At 39.4% G+C, this 17,844-nt stretch overlaps 1 protein-coding gene across 1 annotated transcript in view; it reads right to left on the bottom strand.

Annotated features, from left to right (window-relative positions):
• The window catches only part of DEPDC5 (DEP domain containing 5, GATOR1 subcomplex subunit), a 336,582-nt gene that overhangs the window by 310,230 nt on the left and 8,508 nt on the right, over window positions 1–17,844 (bottom strand). The window contains 9 exon segments of the mRNA XM_053702000.1: window positions 92–161; window positions 445–506; window positions 673–751; window positions 9,295–9,364; window positions 9,496–9,545; window positions 9,623–9,706; window positions 15,142–15,227; window positions 15,330–15,376; window positions 15,697–15,784. Coding sequence (XP_053557975.1) covers window positions 92–161; window positions 445–506; window positions 673–751; window positions 9,295–9,364; window positions 9,496–9,545; window positions 9,623–9,706; window positions 15,142–15,227; window positions 15,330–15,376; window positions 15,697–15,784 — 636 coding nt within the window.

Below are 17,844 nucleotides of genomic sequence, written 5' to 3' on the forward strand. Positions count from 1 at the left end.
GATAGATATGACATGGACAACAGGCAAGTCTAGGTTGAAACATGTATTACATACCATGTGCATTGTAGAGAATTCATTTTTTTGTACCCACCTAGAGATTTTGCATCGTAGAATGTCCGAGAAAAAAGTACGACTGTCACCTCATGACTACAGTTCTTCTCCTGGAGCAAGGAACAAAAATAAACACAAAGTGCTCAAGGAAGTAGATTAATCTGCAGTTTTACAAACATAAATCAAACCAGATATTGAGCAGTTTGTTATATATTTATATGAGCCAAGCAAGATGTTTATATGTTATATATGAAAAATAATTAAAAGAAATGAGGAGCCAGGAGTAAAATTCTGTGAGCACTGGCTCCTGGAATATTTGTCATGCCCTGGCACAACAGGACTACTGTAAAAAGAAATTTTGGGCAACGTGGGGCCTTTTACAGTACTGCTCACCTTCCATTTGTTAAAGAGATCAGCCAGGAACCCATTCACAGCCTTCTCAAAATACAGATCCCCTACAAGTGATAACAAGTGGAAACAGGGAGAACATGGGAATCAGTCCAAACAAAAGGAGACAGAATAAGGCAGGAATGTGGGGTGGATAAACCACAGAAGAATAAACCATGATGTCCTGGCACCAGTAACAATGCATATTAACTCCTCCATGTCCAATTGTCTTACCATAGATATCAAAATCCCACATCTCACAGCTCATCTGTATAAATATATAGACCATGGCAGATGTAGACCGGAACACAACCTTTAGAAATAGAAGGAAATAGAATAAATAAGGGAGACAGATGCAACAGGAGCCAAATAAGGGGTTAAAAATGTCTGTGGACCATGGGGAGTGCATAGTACTGACTTGCTGATTAAAAATAAACTAATTGCTAGATAAAATTAAGTAAATCAAAAGGTATTTTAAAACTTGATTAGATCTGTATGCAGCATTTAGCTATTTATATGGCTAATACCTTATTTCTTCCTGACATTTAACAAATTCTAAATGCAAACTTTTTAACTGAAGGGAAGTTTCATTGTCCTCAAGTACCCCCAACAGGCCAGGTTTCATTATAGCTGAACTAGTGCACAGGTTAAATAATCAGCTGATGGGTGAGAGCAGGTTAGTAACCATGGTTTCACTTGTGCAGTGGTTCAGCTATAATGAAAACCTGGCCTGCTGGAGGTACTTGAGGACAATGAAAATTCAAATCTTATAAGCTTTTATGTACAGTTAATGTAAAAAATGAATTATTCCAAAAGATATTGCTCTTGTCTAGCGCAGGGCCTAAATGATTGCATCCCCCAAGCTGTGTCTAGCCTGGACTCCCTTGTTTAAAGAATGGGCACTGAACCCAAATTTTTACTTTTGTGATTCAGATAGAGCATGACATTTTAAGCAACTTTCTAATTAACTCCTATTATCAAATTTTCTTCATTCTCTTGGTATCTTTATTTGAAATACAAGAATGTAAGTTTAGATGCAGGCCCATTTTTGGTGAACAACCTGGGTTTCTCCTTGCTGATTGGTGGATACATTCATCCACCAATAAAAAAAAAGTGCTGTCCAGAGGACTGAACCAAAAAAAGCTTAGATGCCTTCTTTTTCAAATAAAGATAGCAAGAGAGCGAAGAAAAATGTATAATAGGAGTAAATTAGAAAGTAGCTTAAAATTGCATGCTCTATTTGAATCACACAAGAAAACATTTGGGTTCAGTGTCCCTTTAAGCTGCGTAGAAGCAAAGGTGAGATTGGAATCCACACTTGTTTTTGAAGATATTTACATTATCAAGGAAGCAACAAACCCTCTGTTCTGAAACATTCAGCAATTCCACCACACACTACCATACGTTCCAGTAAACCAAACTACTATCCACATGACAGCTGTTACTGTTCTTATCTACAACCCCAAATGAGCATCACTGTTAGCAATACAGAAGAAGTTAGCATATGTAATGTCTGCATCATTTACATTTTCTGAATCTGTGCATCAGAACAAAATATAAAGTAAATCACTGGTTTAAAGGAACTAAAAAAAGTATATCATTCATATAAAAGAGCACTATTTAAAAATACAGTAAACTCCTTGTGATTTTTACATAAAATGTATAGTTATGTGTAATAAACAAAACTTTGCAATATATTTTCATTAATTATTTGGCCCCTTGTCATGTAATTTAGCTCTGAAAATTTATAAATTTATATTTCTTTCCAATGGCATGGACAGTCCACAAATGCATTCTAATTACTAGTGGGAATTCAACTCCTGGCCACCAGGAGGAGGCAAAAAACAGCCCAGCAGAGCTGTAAAGTATTACTCCTACTTCCCATAATCCCCAGTCATTCTTTGCCTTATACGTCGGGAGGATGTGCGAAGATGGTGTCTGAAGATATTTAATCCTTTTATGGGTACTTTTCCCTGCAAGCAAGGATTGAGGCTATGCTGTGTCCATGTAATTCTCTTTAGTAAGAGTAATGGTGACTTTTAGCAGTTAGAAGGCGGCGAGGTGGTCCTTGCTTAATTTTTAACATCAATGCTACCACTTTTATAGAAAACCAGGATTGGTTACTCTGTTTTTCTTTTTCTACAGGTCCCTGTCAAAAAGTTGGTGAATCTGTCACACCTAAGAAGCTGTTACTGCCCTTCAGCCGGATCCACAGGTAAGTGCTACACCATTTCTAGGTTTGAAGGTCTTAGCACTTTTGAGGTTAATTCCTCTGTGGGCATTACTTGGGACTTTAACATCTCTTAATTAGGAGATATTTCAAAGGCAGCATGTCAGGGCACTGAAACTGCAGAGGAGTTAAGGGGTTAATATTATTACCCTTTTTTATTATGAGGTTGGCTATCAGAGGGGACAAAATTTTATTGAGCTCAGTAAAAGTAGCCTTTAACTATTGCTCCCTAGATAAGATGGGGGTGTAAAGTGTTATGTTTTAGGGCTAAGCCACCCTACGGACATTTTCTTATATTCCTCACTGGGCCAGTAGCGTAATTTGCGCGCATTTATTTTTTGGCTCTGATGCGGTCACATGGACACTCTCCGCTCTTCCGATTCGGCTTTTTCACTTCTGATCATAGAGTGGAGTCCTTCTGATCGATGGAGCAGTCAAAAGTCTCTGAAAGCAGTTCTGACTGTTTTTACTTTGCGGGCAATATTGAGTCCTCAGATTTCCTAGCTTATACAGTGGGAATACACTCTGGTCACTGGTGCGGTAAGCCCTCAGCGTTATAGAGGTACTAGAGATAATTTGAAAGTTTTTGTCAGTGAATTATATGTAAAATATTTGTTATATTTATTATTTTATTAAGGGTACAGATTATCTTTTTCTGTATTAGAGGTTAATCTTGCAATTTTTTTTGACAAATGTTTGTACTGCTTGGAGGCACAAATCATTCCTCCTGTACAGTTTTGTTCCACATGCTTTAACAAAACATTAATGTCTAAGGATAAAGATACCACATCTGAGCCATACATCGCTCAGAATAATGTTGCTCGTACCATGCCTCAGCTTTCTCATCAAGCATCCCAAGTTTTAGCAGTTTCACATGCAGTGCCCTGCGGTTCCTCTCAACAAGTTCCTGGGGGTGTTTATTTACCAGGGGATTTTGCTGCGAAAATAACTTCTGCGTTTTCTGCAGCCTTATCAGCCTTCCCTATTGCTAGTAAGAGAAAGAGGAAATCTAAAAACATATCTCATACAAAGAGTTCTGACTCCACTAAGAGTGTGTTAGTCAGCCTCTCTTAGTTATCTGAGGAGGATCATTCCTCAGTGGCTTCTGAGGGCGAGATCTCCAACTCTGAGACTGTGGTTGCTAGTACAGCAGATCCAGAGGAGGTTCATTTTAGATTTAAGCTGGAGAACCTCCGGTTACTCTTGAAGGAGGTTCTAGCTACCTTGGAGAACTCCAACTCTACTGAGATTCCTAAGAAGTCTAACAAACTTAACAGAGTGTTTGATGTCATACCTTCATCTGTAGGAGGTAGTTTCAGATCGTATGTTGGACATTATAACTCAAGAATGGGAGAAATCTGGGATTTCTTTTTCCCCGTCCCCTGTTTAAAAGAAGATGTTTTGTGTTGTTGACTCTGTGCATGACTCGTCGCACACCGTGCCTAAGGTAGAGGGCACTATATCTACTCTAGCCAAAAGAACAACTATCCCCCTTGAAGATAGTTCCACTTTCAAAGACCCTATAGATAAAAAGCTGGAAGCTTACTTAATAAAGATGTATATTTATCAGGGTTTACAATGGCAAACAGTTGCAAGTATTGCTACGGTTGCGGGTGCAGCTTCATATTGGTGCAACTCCTTGTCCGATCTATTCTCTGAGGAGACTAGCATAGAGGAGACCAAGGATAGGATCAAGAGTCTAAAGCTGGCTAATATTTTTATCTGTGATGCCAGCATGCAAGTTGTTAGGCTGGGAGCCAACATTTCTAGCTTTGCGGCTCTAGCTTGCAGAGCTCTTTGGCTAAAATCTTGGTCTGCGTATGTAACATCCAAGTATCAACTTCTGTCTTTACCTTTTAAAGGCAAGACTTTATTTTATCCTAGTCTGGCCGAGATTATTTCCAAAGTTACTGGTGAAAAGGGATCTTTCCTACCTCAAGACAAGAAGGCTAGACCTAAGGGTTGCCAGAATTCTAATTGTCATTCCTTTCCCAACTTCAAAGGACAAAAGTCTTCCTCCTCTTCTTCCAACCGGAGCAAACTAGGACTTCAAGTAGGTCCAGTCAACCTTGGAATAAAGGGAAACAATCCAAGAAACCTTCCTCTGAGTCTAAGAAGGGGCCGCCTCTGATCCAGTTTTGGATCAAGTAGGGGGCAGGCTTTCCTTATTTCGGCAGGCTTGGATCCACGATTTCCCAGATCCTTGGGCTGTGGAAGCAGTATCCCAGGGATACAGGATAGGATTCAAGTCCTGTCCCCCCAGAGGCAGATTTATCCTGTCAAGGTTTTCTACAAACAAGGTGAAGAGAGAGGCCTTCTTAAACTGCAAAAAGGACCTATCTTCTCTGGAAGTGATTGTCCCAGTTCCTGTAGCGGAAAAATGGTCAAGGATTATATTCAAACATTTTTGTGGTTCCCAAAAAGGAGGGAACTTTCCGTCCCATATTGGACCTCAAGTGTCTTAACAAATTTCTCAAGGTTCCGTCCTTCAAAATGGAGACAATACGTTCCATTCTATCCTTGATTCAGGAGGTTCAGTTTATGACTTCAATAGACCTGAAGGACGCGTATCTTCATGTTCCTATTCACAGGGAACATCACCAATTCCTGCAGTTTGCCTTCCTAGACAAACACTTCTAATTTGTTGCCCTTTACTTTGGCCTTGCCACGGCTCCTCGGATCTTTACAATGGTTCTAGGGGCCCTTTTGGCAGTGGTCAGATCTCAGGGGATAGCGGTGGCGCCATACCTGGACGACTTCTTGGTTCAGGCGCCACTTTTTCATTTAGCAAAATCCCATACAGACGCTCTGCTGTCTATTCGTCGTTCCCATGGGTGGAAAGTAAATCTGGAAAAGAGTTCTCTGGTGTCAGACACCAGGGTATGCTTTTTGGGTACGATCATAGATTCTCTGTCCATAAAGATTTTTCTGACAGATGTCAGAAAATACAAACTTCTTGCTTCTTGTCTTTCACTTCAGTCCTCTTTCCGTCTATCAGTGGCTCACTGTATGGAAGCAATTGGTCTAATGGTTGCTTCCATGGACATTATTCCTTTTATTCGTTTCCATCTGAGACCTCTAGTTATGCATGCTCAGGCAATGGAACGGAGACCACTCGGATCTCTCTCAGAGAATAGTTCTTGACTCCCTAACGAGAGACTCTCTATCTTGGTGGATTTCTCAGGACCATCTGTCTCAGGGAACATGCTTCCTGAGACCATCCTGGGTTATTGTGACCACAGATGCCAGCCTGTCAGACTGGGGAGCAGTTTGGGGTTCTTTAAAGGCTCAGGGTCTTTGGACTCTAGAGGAGTATTCTCTCCCAATAAACATTCTAGAGTTGAGAGCAATATTCAATGCTCTAACAGCTTGGCCTCAACTAAGTTTGGTCCGGTTTATCAGAATCCAATCGGACATCACCTCGGTGGCGTATATCAACCACCAGGGAGGAACTCGGAGTTCCTTAGCTATGAAAGAGGTGACTCGCATTCTCCAGTGGGCGGAGTCTCACAATTGTCTCCTCTCTGCCATCCTCATCCCAGGGGTGGACAACTCGGAAGCAGATTTTCTGAAAAGGCAGACCTTTCATCCCGGGGAGTGGGCTCTACATCCGGAAGTATTAACAATGATAACCCTCAGGTGGGGGGTTCCAGAGTTGGATCTGATGGCGTCTAGTCTAAATGCCAAGCTTCCAAGGTACGGGTCAAGATCAAGAGATCCACAAGCAGCTCTGATTGACGCTCTGGCAGTTCCCTGGGACTTCGATCCGGCATACCCGTTTCCTCTGTTTGCTTTTCTTCCTCAAATAATTGCTCATATCAAACAGGAGAGGGCGTCAGTGATTCTAATAGCTCATGCCTGGCCTCACAGGATCTGGTTCAGATGTCATCTCCTACCCCTTGGAGGTTGCCTTTAAGGAAGGACCTTCTACTTCAGGGTACCTTCCTCCACCCAAATCTAGATTCTGTGAAGATTGAACGCCTAGACTTGGCTAGGCAAGGGTTTTCTGAGAAGGTCATTGATACCATGCTTCAGGTTACTTGCAAAATTTACCATAAGGTATGGCGTAAATACCTTTATTGGTGCAAATTGAAGAGTTTCTCTTAAAGTGTGGTGAGGATCCCCCACATTTTGTCTTTTCTTCAGGGTGGCCTGGAGAAAGGTTTGTCAGGCCTGTGTTTAAACCTGTTGCTCCTCCATGGAGTCTTAAAATTGTTCTTAAGAGTTTTGCAGCATGCTCTGTTTGAGCCTATGCATTTGACCGATATTAAGTTGCTATCTTGGAAAGTTTTATTTCTCCTCGCTATTTCTTCTGCTCGCAGAGTTTCTGAGCTTTCGGCTCTGCAGTGTGATTCCGCTTACTTTATTTTTCATGCGGATAAAACGGTCCTTCGTACTAAGTTGGGATTTCTTCCTAAGGTAGTGTCGGATCGCAACATCAATCAGGAAATTGTTGTTCCTTCGTTTTGTCCTAATCCTTCTTCTCAGAAGGAACATCTGTTGCATAACCTGGATGTTGTGCGTGGTCTAAAATGTTATCTTCAAGCAACTAAAGATTTTCGGCAATCTACTGCCCTGTTCGTTGTTTTCTCTGGTAAGCGTAAGGGTCAGAAGGCCACTTCTTCTATTCGTTCTTAATGGTTGAGAAGTGTTATCCGGTTGGCTTACGAGACACCTGGACAACAGCCTCCTGAGAGAATTACGGCTCATTCCACTAGGGCTATCTCTTCTTCCTGGCTTTTAAAAATTATACTTCTGTGGAACAACTATGCAAGGTGGCCACTTGGTCCTCATTGCATACCTTTTCCAAATTCTACAAATTTGATACTTTTGCCTCAGCTGAGGCTTCCTTTGGGAGGAAAGTTCTTCAAGCGGTGGTGCCTTCTGTTTAGGTCCTACTGTCTGGTTCTCCCGACCTTACACTCTGTGTCCTTTAGCTTGGGTATTGGTTCCCACTAGTAATTAGAATGGATTTGTGGACTCAACATGCCATTGAAAAGAAAAAAATGTATCCTTACCGGATGTCTTTCTTTCCTGGCATGAAGAGTCCACAACCCGCCCTTAATTTGATTTAAGAGGGCTTTTTTCTATAAACCTCAGGCACCTCTATACCCTTGTGTCATCTTCTCTTTCCATATTCCTTCGGCTGAATGACTGGGGGCTTATGGGAAGTAAGAGTGATACTTAACAGCTCTGCTGGTGTATTCTTTGCCTCCTCCTGGTGGCCAGGAGTTGAATTCCCACTAGTAATTAGAATGGATCTGTGGACTCTCCGTGCCAGGAAAGAAAGAAATTTATAAAGTAAGCATAAATTTTGTTTTCCCAGAACTTAAAATGCCCCCGTTGACTTATCAATGCCAAATGTGCTACATATCTCTACCTAAGTAGCTTTTATCAGATAATAACTACAAAACAATGCATTTTATACTAACTTTATCTTAATGACTAGCCTAGTTGTTTGTGGACTAAAGTCCATATTGGCTCCTCCAAATAAGGCAAATGGTGGGGGGAGTTTATTGAAAAATAATTGCAGTAAAAAGGATGTTAATTCTAAGCCTCTGCAGACTGCCCCCTTATCTCACTTCTTTTGACCAACTTCTATTTTAGCCAATCAGTGCTAACTCACAATGTTATCTATATGGCACACATGAACTAGCGCTTTCTAACTGTGAAAACTGTCCAAATTAAATAAGGAGGAGGCCTTCAAAGGCTTAGAAATTAAAAGTTAATTTAGAAGTTAATTAGAAGTTATTTAAAATTGTATGCCCTATCTGAGTCAAGAGAGTTTATTGTTTTACTTTATCCCTTTAAATAACTTTAAAATTGCAGTTTTATAGTCACTAGTAATATAGCTAAAAAACTGACAATTTTCACAATTGTATTTGTTGTTTCAAAGTTATTTAACTTTGAAAACTGGAATTTAAACAGAACCTACTATAGCTGCCTGATATTTGTTTCTCTTCCTTATTTTATTTATTTATTTTATTGTTTTCTAAATGTAAGAATAGATGCAAGCCACATTCAGCAAGCTGAGCTTTTTATTTGTCATTTATATGTTATTTGATCAAGAGATGCTTCAGAACATGATATTCCCTCTTTGTTGTTGGACTGCTTGCCTCATCTGTAAAAAGAGACTTTATAATTGAGCAAAAAAAATGGTAAGATCAGAAAGAAAACCACTTTACAGGGGAAATTGTGTTTGATAACCCCCAAAAGAAAATTACATAAAATATTCCAGTCTGGAAAAAACACATTAAAAGGAAGAGAGGAACTGGCTTTACTATAGAGTACTAAAGAGTAAGACAGAGGTTACTCATTGGCTCCTGGGATTTGATAAGATATCTCATCTTAGCCACTGAATAGTAGAGCTAGTTATTAGTAAAATTAACCTCTATACATAATTGCTTCCATTTGGAATACGTTATTTTATGACCTGAGGTGAGATAGTATGCTTAGATGGTGTTGTCACTGTATTTGAATTTTAAAGATTGAATTTGCTGTCACACTGCTATCAACATATGGATCTGATAAACATTAAAAACTTAAACATACTTGTCTATCAAATCTTAAGTCATTCATAACACAAGGTGGCAGTGAAAATATTCTACATATTGTGTGTCACTTACCCTTGTGTCTTCACTGATGTATCCACATGTCACCTTTTCACTCTTCACCCACAGTTCTCCAGCCTGAGCTCTGTAAAGCAGAGGACACTTCACTTGCATGCGCCTTTGGCCAAGTCTTGTCAGTCTAATTCCGTGTTTCCTGGTGGTCAGGAACTAAAAGGAGTCTATACAGTGAGGTCTACAGAAAAAAAAAAAACTTACCGAATTCCGGCAAACTCCACCTTCTGAGTGATGTAAGCACAGGAACTCACCTGTGCAACAAAATATGAAAATTGGTCAACAACCGAATAAGTTAACAGTCACTGGAGTTCACTGCAGAGTAACTTACCAAACTCTTCTTTAGCCGCCACATATCCCCACGCCCGATGTATTGGTCTTTAAAGGTCAGCTCTACAAGGTCAAGGGTCACATCCTGAAAGAATAGATATTAATGTTAGTAATGTATTTTTACTCTGAAAAAAGCCTTTTGTAATAATAAACATTATATTTACACACGCATTATATTTGTCACTGTGCATATACAATTAAAGGACCAGCAAATACAGTAGATTTGCATAAACAACAAATGCAAGATAACAAGACAATGCAATAGCACTTAGTCTGAACTTCAAACAAGTAGTAGATTTGCTTCTGACAAATTTCAAAGTTATGTCTATTTCCACTCCTCCTGTATCACATGACAGCCATCAGCCAATCACAAATGCATATACATAGTAGTATAGTCTGTGAATTCTTGCACATGCTCAGTAGGAGCTGGTGACTCAAAAAGTGTAAATATAAAAAGACTGTGCACATTTTGTTAATGGAAGTAAATTAGAAAGTTGTTTAAAACTGAAAGTTTAATTCAAGTACATCAAGAAGAGTGTGCTAGAGTTTCACACTTGTTTTTTAGTAAATTATTCCGGAATAATCAAACAGTACCTGTACCTATGCAATTCTTCTGGTTTATACAACATTATTTTAATCAAATAACAGACAGAAACACACCATCTTCACTCATGACTTCAAGAAATTAATAGTCATTTTAACTTTATCTTAATTACAGAGTTTATTTAAGCTGAGCTTGGGTTATTGTTACTGTGAAATGAACATGCAGTGCCTTAAAGGATCATGAATGTGAAAGTTAAATGTTCATGGCTCAGATAAAGCATGCAATTTTTAGAGATTTTTCAATTTACTTCTAGTATACAATGTATTGTGTTCTCTTGGTTGAAAAGTATAGCTAAGTAGCAAGGGTAGCAGTGCACTTTTGGGGGGGAGGCGCCGCTGCTGGCTGCCACACTTTCCTCAGGCTCCTGACCTCTTCTGGATTTATCTTAATTTTAACCTTCTTACATTCAAAATTCATCATAATTATTTCAAGGACCAATACCGACTCCACATAATGCACAACTAGACTCATAAAAATTGAACGGATGACATTACTAAAGTGAGATATTCAACGGATGGAAATATACTCCCACCGGACCAGCTCACTACCAGAAAGAAATACCTTCAGCTGAACACCACAAACAAGGTACACTTAAACGTAAAAAAAAAAAAAAAAAACACACTCAACCCATGCACAAATTGGGTTTTGGATTTCATCATCCATTTAGCAATGCTCAGATTTCATTTCTAAACACAAGAAAAACTAATTGATAAAGTCTATTTTACTAAAATACATTGGTTTTAAAACCCCTGCATGCTTTCTTATCTGTTATCTACAATGCAGCCTGAAGTGCAAAATCTCACACCTCACTCTGGCCTGAATCCTATAGAGCAGGGCAATGTAACCAGCCCCCACTGCTAACATTCCTACAAATACTAGAAGCTATTTTAACCCCTTCACTGCAGAGGGAATGACCACCTATACGCCCTCACATCTGCACTCCTTAAGACCCAAAAAAGCGGTCGCAGCACTCAGTCCCTCACTAGTGGCTACCCTGAAATCACTCAGCATTTTCAAAGGGACCGACAGGGGCTGTCGTGGAGGAAAATCAAAATTTAAAGTTCTATATCCTGACACTATCACAGCTGCCCCACCACCCTGTCCACTCGCAAGCCCAATTGAAGTGATCCAACCTAAAAGCCACAAAAACCGCACTATCAAATCAAGAAAATCTCTTTGTGTGATCCCTATTAGAAGACACATTGTCTCCAAAGTACAGAGCAAAAACTCAGAATCCCAAGACTCTCCTATCAGATCAATCCTATGCAATGCCAGATCAATAAAGAACAAAACAGCTATTATTTCCGACCTTATTGAAACATGTGAATTAGCATGCATCACAGAATCATGGTTAGATGAAAATGCAGGGCCTATTCTAGAGGCAGCTATTCCAGACAGTTACAGTGTTCCACCGCCCCAGACAAGATCGCAAAGGAGGCGGAGTTATGATCTGTGCAAAATCATCCTTAAATCCCAGACCAATATCAGTCCACAAAACCCAATCTTTTGAATGTGTAGCTGCCAGCCTCTCAATAGAGAGAGGATTCCGAATACTGCTAATATACAGACCCCCAGGAGATGGGAAGAGATTTCTTCAGGACCTTTTGGCTGGCTTAATCCTTGAACACCCCAGATGGCTTATATTAGGAGACTTCAACACTTGGATTGAAAACACCCTATCCCTGCTTGGGCAGGATCTCCTCAGCTTGATGAGTACACTCGGCTTTACACAAATCATCACCACTCCCACCCACAGAAAAGGTCATACACTTGATCTAGTGTTTCAGTCTGGACTAGAAGTGTCACCAGTAACTGTAAACCCAGTTACCTGGTCAGACCACCACTCTATTCACTTCTCCATTGTATCACAATCAACCAGACACCAGCCTCAGAACCTGGTCAAACACCGCTCATTAAAAGGGGTGACACCACTGGATGTAGCATCACATATGGATCTAAGTGAACTAATGGGCACCTGCGAAGACCCCAGCTCCTTAGTCCAACTCTACAACAAAACCATAAGAGACACCCTAGAAAGCATTGCACCATCTCGCATATGCACTGTCCAAACCCACAACAATGCACCGTGGTTTGATAGCTCCATCAGAGAAATGAAAAGAACAGGACGTAAGCTCGAGAGAAAGTGGCGCAGAACACATGATCCAGAGGATAAAGCCGCTCTTACCAAACATCTAAAAAAATATCAATCCAAGATAACTCAGAAAAAATCTTCATTTTTGTCACGCGAAATTGCACTCTCCCACAATAGACCCAGGCAACTGTTTCGCACAGTAGAAAGGCTCTGCAAACCAGCATGCATGCTTAGCACCACCAACTTTTCTCAGGATAAATGTGAAGCATTTGCAAACTTCTTCAGAGAGAAGATTTCCTCAATCCGAACCGCTATCACAGCAGGCCAAACAGTTACACACCAGAACCACTACAATGGAATGCCAGATTGCCCCAGTTTATGGTCCACTTTTACAAATGTGGATATAAAAGAAGTTAAAAACACCATACAAAAGTTGCACCCTACTAGGTGTTACTTAGACCCTGCTCCAACTCAGCTCATATCTGGATGCATTGAAACACTCGCCCCAGTCCTCACAAAAATAGTGCAGTGTTCACTAAAAACAGGAGACTTCCCAGATCCTCTAAAAGAAGCTGTGGTAAAACCACTCCTAAAGAAACCTTTATTAGACCCAGACTGCATGACTAATTACAGACCAGTATCCAACCTCCCATTTCTGGGGAAAATAATTGAAAAAGTAGTGGCAACTCAACTGGAAGCCCATCTATCACGCCTAAACATATTCGATCCTTTCCAGTCAGGCTTCAGATGCCGCCACAGCACTGAAACAGCGCTAGTCCGAGTGCTAAATGATCTCTTCATGGCAAGAGACAAAGGTGATTACTCTATTCTAATCCTCCTGGATCTCTCAGCTGCATTTGACACCATTGACCATAGGATTCTAATAGAGCGCTTGCAGTACATCTGTGGTCTAGGAGGCACAGTCCTTAACTGGTTTAAATCTTTCCTCGCTGGTAGATCACAGAGAGTAATATCAGGATCAAGCTCATCAGCACCAACAGAACTGGCCTCTGGAGTTCCACAAGGATCTATCCTGTTACGCTGATGATACACAACTCTACTTCTCCTTTGCTCCAGATACTACAGACCCAGCATGCCGCATAAACAGTTGCTTAACAGACCTCATAGAATGGATGAATGCTAGCTGTCTCAAAGTGAACCCGGACAAAACAGAGTACCCCGAGCATCAAAAATATCCCACGATCACCCAACTGGCCTGGAGCTTGGAGGCTCTGAACTCGTTAGTTCAGCAAAGGTACGAAACCTCTGAGTGCTGATTGACGCTGGACTATCTTTTAAACAGCAGATTTCCTCCGTAATAAAATCTGCCTACTTTCATCTGAAAAACATAGCCAGGATACAACACTTAATTCCACCGGATGATATGCCAACATTAATCCATGCATTTGTATCCTCTAGACTAGATTACTGCAATGCACTTTACTTGGGCCTCCCAAAAAAAGAACTCCATCGCCTTCAGACAGTACAAAACGCAGCAGCCAGACTATTGACCAATCAAACTCGCTCCTGCCACATAACACTTGTTCTCCACTCCCTGCATTGGCTTCCAATTAAATGGCGAACATATTTTAAAATTGGCCTGCTGACCTTCAAAGCCTTAAACAACCAAGGCCCACAGTACCTGAAAGAGCTCCTGACACCCTACATCCCATCCTGTTCACTTAGGTCAGCCAACACATCCCTCCTCTCAGTGCAAAGAATAAGGACAAACTCAGGCTCCAGAGCATTCTGCCACGCAGCCCCTACTTTCTGGAACTCTTTACCCTGCACAATCAGAGAGGCACCGTCCTTACAGACTTTAAAAAAAAAAATAAAGACCCACCTCTTCCATCAGGCATTCAGTCCGCTTATCTGACCTTCAGAAACTCCTAACTTTTATGTCTTATGTTGGTATATTTGTAAAGTGCTTTGAGTCTCACAGGGAGAAAAGCGCTATATAAATCGCAAATTATTATTATTATTATATAACTAGCTGGTGGTTGGTGATTTTCCCAAGAGATATTCTGCAATAACCTTTTAAAGCTATATATGAAAGGATTAGTATCATTAGCCCTTAAGCATCATCATTTTAATCCAAACAATTTACACTTTTTGAGCAATTTATTTTATTTGTCTAATAGAAAAAAATGTTATATATTAAAGGGATACTAAACCCATTTTCTTTCTTTCATGATTCAAATTGAACAGGCGATTTTAAGTAACTTTCTAATTTATTCCTATTATCATTTTTTCTTTGTTCTCTTGCTATCTTTATTATTAAGCAGGAATCTAAGCATAGAATACGGCCCATTTTTGGTTTAGAACATTGGGTAGCGCTTGCTGATTAGTGGCTACATTTAGCCACCAATCAGCAAGCGCTACCCAGCTGCTGGAAAAAAAAATGGGCCGGCTCCTAAAGTTACAATCCTGCCTTTTAAATAAAGATACCAAGAGAACGAAGAAAAATTGTTAAAAAGAGTAAATTAGAATGTTGCTTAAAATTGCCTGTTCTATCCGAATCCTGAAAAAATTGTGGGTTTAGTATCCCTTTAAATCTCTGTACTGTGCATTTAATAAAGGTTGTATATATTACACTATGGAGATTGTACTATGTTTCTTTCCTCTCTTCAAAGCTCAAAACCCCTTAATATCTTCAACATAGTTTATATGTGTATATACATCTGTGTTTTTGTGTGGGTGTTATGTTACATTGTATTTTCTTATTTCTGTGGGAAAATCCATATTTATTGAGGCTTCAACATGGAGCACAGCCAAAGCAAGATCCTGTAACATAAATATCGTGTGAGCAACCAGCACAATTTACCTTTGGGTCAACTACATTAACAAAGACATCCTGGTATGGCCGGAGACGAAAAACTTGAGCCACTGTCTGGTCAATGCTAACAGTCTCTGCAGAGAGGGACAGATAATGAATGGTCAGTGGCATCCCCAGATCTTAATGAGAAGACAAATGATGGAGGCAGTAGCAGTAAATTGTAAGAGATAAAATACCCTTTTGCAAATCTTCCTTCAAAGACTTCACTTGCAGTAGTAGAGGACTGGGAAGGAAATAGATAATGTTATAAACTTGCAAACAATATGATCTCTTTAACAATTGTATTGAGAGAGAAGACTAACTGCATGCATGAAAAAAACAACCCCAGTATTTATTTTAAAAGTGTTTATTTGCAAAAAGCATCTGTAGGAACAATACTTTCCTCTGCAGATTCACCAAAACCATTTAGAAGCTATAATTAGAAGAAAAGGTCCCTGCCTTTTAGGGTAACAAGAACAACTGTGATTGTATGAAAACAACAAAGTGTCTCTAAATAATGACACGGTGGCAAAGCCACATAAAGATTTTACTGAAACATCTTACCTGTACTCATCATTGGGGTGAGCAATTTCAACAATGTCCCCCAGCTTGATATAAGGAAAGATTTTGGGGTTTATAACTAACTCGTCATCTGAAAAGTGAAGGGAAAATGAGAAAGCAGAAAGAAGGATCAATTAACCCCTTAAGTAAGACACATATGGAAAAGAAAAGAATACTAGTGCAAAATAATAGGGATACTCCGGAAAAAAACACTAAAATTAAATTACTGAACAAAGCTCTAAATCTAGAACCTAAAGTGATTCATACAGTGGCCTATAAAAATCAACATGTTGCATAATATAAGTCACAGTGGCTACAATTAGGTCATCCAAAATGTTTATTTACCACCCCATTTCTCCATTATACCACTCCCTATTAACATTACCTAAATTCCCACTCTATTACACAAATGGCTTTTATGTAGAGGGAGATGAGTCCTCTTATTTGAAAGCACCAATCAACCCCTTTCACATGAGTGGTCCTGTGTCCATCCAGTTGCCAGGTGATTGTCATAATAATGACAAATACCCCAAATCATTGGTTCTAGCTCAGGTGATTTCAATAAAGGACGTTATCACCACCTCATCACTGAAATACATTATAGGAGTACTGATTTGAAAGCGTGGGATCCAATAATTGAAATAAGGGGTTTTTATGTTCTTACAGCTGTGATAGTAATAATAATTACCTGACTCCAACCATCAACCATTAATTTTGTTAAATTGTTCATGTTAGAGATCATAAATCAGAGTTTTAAAATGTATTTCATATTTTTATGGATATATATTTTATTCCTACTTATTTATTGCATATATTGTAAGGTGTAAAAATGTTGTCTTCTGTTTATTTATTTCTAATGAATAAGTATAGAAGTCTAATTTTAAACTGGTGCTTAATGTGCTACCATAAAATAAGTATTTGAAATAATGGTTCCATTATTTGCCATGTATGCTATAGAAACTACAACAAAAATAGTTTTTTTTGTATTTCTACGGTGAGTTTTTGGTATTCCCAGAAAAATCTCGCAAACTAAAGTTATTTTCTGAAAGTTCTTGATCTGCTAAAAAACAGGGTTTTATTTGTGTGGATTTCTGTACAGAAAAAAACACTGAAACTGATATGTAAATTGTTATTATATGGCAGACTCCTTGTAACAATTTACATGGCAAGTTATTTGTGACTGGTTTATTTATCAAATGTTTTGCACGTGAACTTTAACTAAACAATATGACACTGAACACTTCCTGTGACTTACTTGCAAATATCAATTGCAGGAGGCAATTGAAAGGATGTACTTAGATAGCACTCACCAGCAAATAATCAATTTAAGTCCAATGCTACCATAGGTAAAGAAGCCCAGAGAAGGGCGGATTTAAAACTTAACTTTTATTAGAATTGTTAAAATCATTACAACAAATTAAAAATCACAAACAGTGTGAGGTGAGGGAATGCTGCTCCTAAGGAGGAATTATCAAATTATATATTATAGGTATATTCTCAAGAGGATATCCTCACTATTGTAGGGTGCTACATGTACCTCGGGTGTCACCCTTTTATTAGAGATCCTGAGTTATATCTCAGGTGTAGCCGATCCACCAATAGTTATGTTAGTCCTCTGTGAGAGGGGTGTGAGTAATAATACTTAGATATTAAGGACCCAGGCTGTAAAAGTCCCCGCTTACTATTTACCACTCTGTGGTTTGAGATAGAATAGCATTACCACCTTGCTGAATACACTGGGGGAATTATCTGCTGCATCATCCTGGGTTAGGTTGATGTTATTATACTGTGAGGCGGTATATGTAGGACGATATGGCACCCCAGTTAAATATCGTTATACCCACTTGTACACGGGGGTTCAGGAGTATTCCCCTACTTATAGGGATAATCAGGTTTGGTGTTTCCCAGTATTAATCTGGTATTACAAATATTCTGTACTCGTATGTAGGTAGCTCTATGGGTTGATTGAAATTGTTTATGGTTACCAATAATTATATTAATGGGATTCCTTTCAGAGAGCTAAACATACATATAAATCCGGTACAATATCAGTTTATTTATTACTGGATGAGAATACTTCGTATGAACAAATATATATTGCAGTGTGCGGTGCTTATACTTGTGTAATGGCGCTTAGCATTTGGGTGGGAA

Source organism: Bombina bombina, chromosome 2, assembly GCF_027579735.1.
Source record: "Bombina bombina isolate aBomBom1 chromosome 2, aBomBom1.pri, whole genome shotgun sequence".
Classification (NCBI taxonomy): Eukaryota; Metazoa; Chordata; class Amphibia; order Anura; family Bombinatoridae; genus Bombina; species Bombina bombina.